At 39.3% G+C, this 3,376-nt stretch overlaps 1 protein-coding gene across 1 annotated transcript in view; it reads right to left on the minus strand.

The window, feature by feature from the left end:
• Positions 1-3,176, minus strand: part of LGI1 (leucine-rich, glioma inactivated 1) — a 19,773-nt gene extending 16,597 nt beyond the window's left edge. Inside the window, exons 1-2 of the mRNA XM_015406637.1 lie at positions 2,971-3,176; positions 2,551-2,622 (exon numbers count right to left, since the gene is read on the minus strand). Of these exons, the coding sequence (XP_015262123.1) occupies positions 2,551-2,622; positions 2,971-3,158 (260 nt within the window). The 5' untranslated portion in view covers positions 3,159-3,176. The remainder of the gene's footprint in view (positions 1-2,550; positions 2,623-2,970) is intronic.
• Between the last annotated feature and the right edge of the window lie 200 nt (positions 3,177-3,376).

Raw genomic sequence — 3,376 nt, forward strand, 5'->3', positions numbered from 1 at the left:
CCCTAATCTCAGATCAGTATTTCCTTCTCCTTCCCCGGACTGCATTGCATCAGCCTTTTCTCATCAAAACCAGCAATGTAGATTTTCCTTTCTGCCTTACTTCCCCCTTAGATTCCCACACACACTGCAATTAGGCAGCATCGGTGGGATTCCATTACTGTACTGCAATGTAGTTTTGTGCTTTTTCTTTCCCTTATGTTTAATATTCTACCTCTGTATCTTGGTAAGGGAATAAAGAGTTTCTTGTTTAAGATCTTCTCTCCCTGTCTCATCTTCCTAAGGGTATTGTGCTAGAAAGAGATCTGTGTATACAACAGATCGGAATGGTTCCACATAATTACCCAGAATACATGTATGGTTCTACATGTGCAGAGGGTGCACTGCACATGACAGGCCTGATACGGGGACTGGTTTAGGTAACATTTGGGTCATTGGGAGCTGATGTGTTGAACAGACTCCTGTTCTGTGGTAGTGGTACACAGTGGCATGGACTGACGAGGATGATCTTTGCATGGCTGGTGTGTGGATGGTCCTGCCTTCCAATAGGAGCTTATTCTTGAAAATTCTTTGGAATTCTTCCAGCTGTAAGATTGTGTTGCTTGTTTTCTGTCAGGAGATACAAACTGTATTCTAAAAAAAATTGCAGACCTTTGTCTCATGGCAAGTTTCTGACACTCCTTGGTATTGTACAACATTTTCTCCCTCCGTCTCTATCTGATTCTTGAGATACAGGCTTTAATTTACATTTGAATCTTGTATCTAAAGTGTGTTTTCTGGCAGTCATCCACTTGTCTCTTGGGAAACATAACAAGCTGATTATATAGCGATTAGCAAGAAAAGCCAGGATTTTAATATATCTTATCTGGCACCTATTCCCTTCAGCCAATAATCTAGCTTTCTAAAAGATCAAAGCACCTCAGATTCATCTTGGAAAGGAATATTAATCACCACCAAGGAAGCATTTGACATTACTCTGGAAATACTGACCAATGAGGAAATCAAGTACTATCACTTTTCATTACCTTAGCATTCCAATTATTTTAACAGTCTTCAGGACAAGAATCTGTGCTTTTGAAGTTGTAGACATGAATACAGTCTTACTAGAGAGTAAGTCCCCCACTGAACTCAATGCGACTTACTTCTGAGTAAGCATACTTAGGCTTGCACAGCATGGTTGCAAATGGGTGTGTGAAACTTCACTACTTGATTAGCGTGGAATATACAGTCAGGAAAGGGAACATGACCTCTGGCTGAGATGGACTGCCTTGCACTTTCTGTGCACTACATAACCAGGTTGCAGAGCAAGTATCTTGTCATGGCTAAATTGCAGACTTATGATCTCTTTCTCCCCTGATGGAAGGGAGGGAATACAAAAAAAGAGTAGCTGCCTAGTTTTTCCTCTCAGCACAGATGATGTGCGTGGATTTTGTCCCTTTTGTAATATGCCTTTACTCTGAGAAAGCTTGTGTGGGATAATGTGTACAGGGACAACATAAAGGTTTCCATGGTAACTATATTTACTCATTTGTCCTGGATTCAAAACCTTACTTTGTGTGCATGCCTTCTCCTCAGCTCCCATGACTGTATGAGGGAAGAGTAGGGGGTGATGGCACCAACTATCATGGCATCAATATTTGAACCAAATAGGTTTCATGTTTCAATAGAATTGAACGTTTAAGATTCCAACCAAATCATGCATTGGACCACTTCATGAGGGATACACTACAATCATGCCCGTATAGCTCATCTTCTTGATTTAAAAAATTGAGTTAAAACATTTCTTGACATGGTTCTAGAATATTTTTTTTGTGGTCCATGGATTTCTACAGTACCTTCATAGGCTCTCAATTGTCACCGGAACCAAAACATGCTCACTTAAGAATATTTCTGGGTTATGCCTTATTTCAGGAAACAACCAACCATTGCCAATTTTTAAACAGGTCACTGTCTTAGTAGAGTAGGAAGCCTAGGTCCAACCCAAGCAGATATCTGTTGGAAACACCAAACTTCTATCCAAGTCAGCAGCATGAGTTTAGCCTACAGAGGCATCCCATTGAAATCCAGAACCTCATTCTGAAAGGAACCAATCTATTAGGTCAACAACAGCTCTGATATGTCAACAGCCACAATTACTGAGTTTGAAAGTGTAGAAAATGCTTTTGTATTGATCATGTTTATTCTCGAGCCTTTCAAGTATCATTCATGTGATTCAACACATTATGGAACATAACAGAGAGCTCCCATAACCAGGAACAGGCTTCATCATATAGCTTAGCCAATACTGTTGCTAAAGAAATACCTTGTGAATAACAATTATAGTGGAGGTGCTAATTAATAGACACCAAAGAGCCACATGCTGTTAAAAATAAGCCAGTTAGGTATGACACACCTTTAATTATCTTTACTGGGAAGACTAGATGCATTTTGTTATATAATAGATCTGCACTAATCTTTTTCTTATACAAACAAGTGTTAAAATTCTGTTACTATAGTGCTTTTTAGATACATATGTGTTTCATAACAAATAATCATGATATAAATCTTTCTCACAGAAGTTGCAGAGATGGTGAGAAGACAAAACTCCTTTCTGGGATTTTAGAAAAAGCAGATCTCACGAAGGATCTGAAAAGAAAAGAAAAAAGCTTTTATGTTAATGTGATCTTGCGGAATAGTCAGTTACCACACTGTTCAGCATTTCAGAGGACCTTTCCTTTGGCATAGTCACTATAAATTGCAACACACACACACATATATTGGATTTTACAAGTTTAACATCATGGGAGGGGAGATAACACAGAGAGATAAATGAGAGGTAATTTCTGCATATTGAGATACGACATATAATATTTTTCTCCCTGGTGGTTTCAAATGCTAAAAGTATTCACTACTGCAGGCAACACCACACACACACACACACACACACACTTGCTTATTTTAAATATAAATTAAAGAAACGCTTACAGCCCTTACAGTGAGGTAACGTCAGGAGGAACGCTGCGCGGAATAGATCTGGCGTTTTCACATAAAGCATTATCTTTGGAACAGGTACACCAATTAGGACATGTCTTTCCTGGTTTGCTCCCGTCAGTCAGCAACAGTACCGATAAAAGGCATAGGAAAGAAGAAATTCTTCTCAAGGGGTTGCAGGCATTTCCCATTCTTTTGATCCACTCTGGTTCCAGCCAGTTGAAAGAATAATATCCCAAAACATGAACAGGTCTTCCCCCCCCCCTCTTCTTTAGTCAGCCGTTGGATGTCCTTCTATAAAACCAAGCAGTATTACTCCAGCTTTTCCTTTTTTCCAGCTCTTTTTTCCTTTCCCTGTCTCTTTCAAAAAAGAACGTGTTTTTATAGCTAGAACCTGCAGCTGATCTAT

This window comes from Gekko japonicus, unplaced genomic scaffold (assembly GCF_001447785.1).
Source record: "Gekko japonicus isolate JY-2015 unplaced genomic scaffold, Gekko_japonicus_V1.1 scaffold165, whole genome shotgun sequence".
Taxonomy (NCBI): Eukaryota; Metazoa; Chordata; class Lepidosauria; order Squamata; family Gekkonidae; genus Gekko; species Gekko japonicus.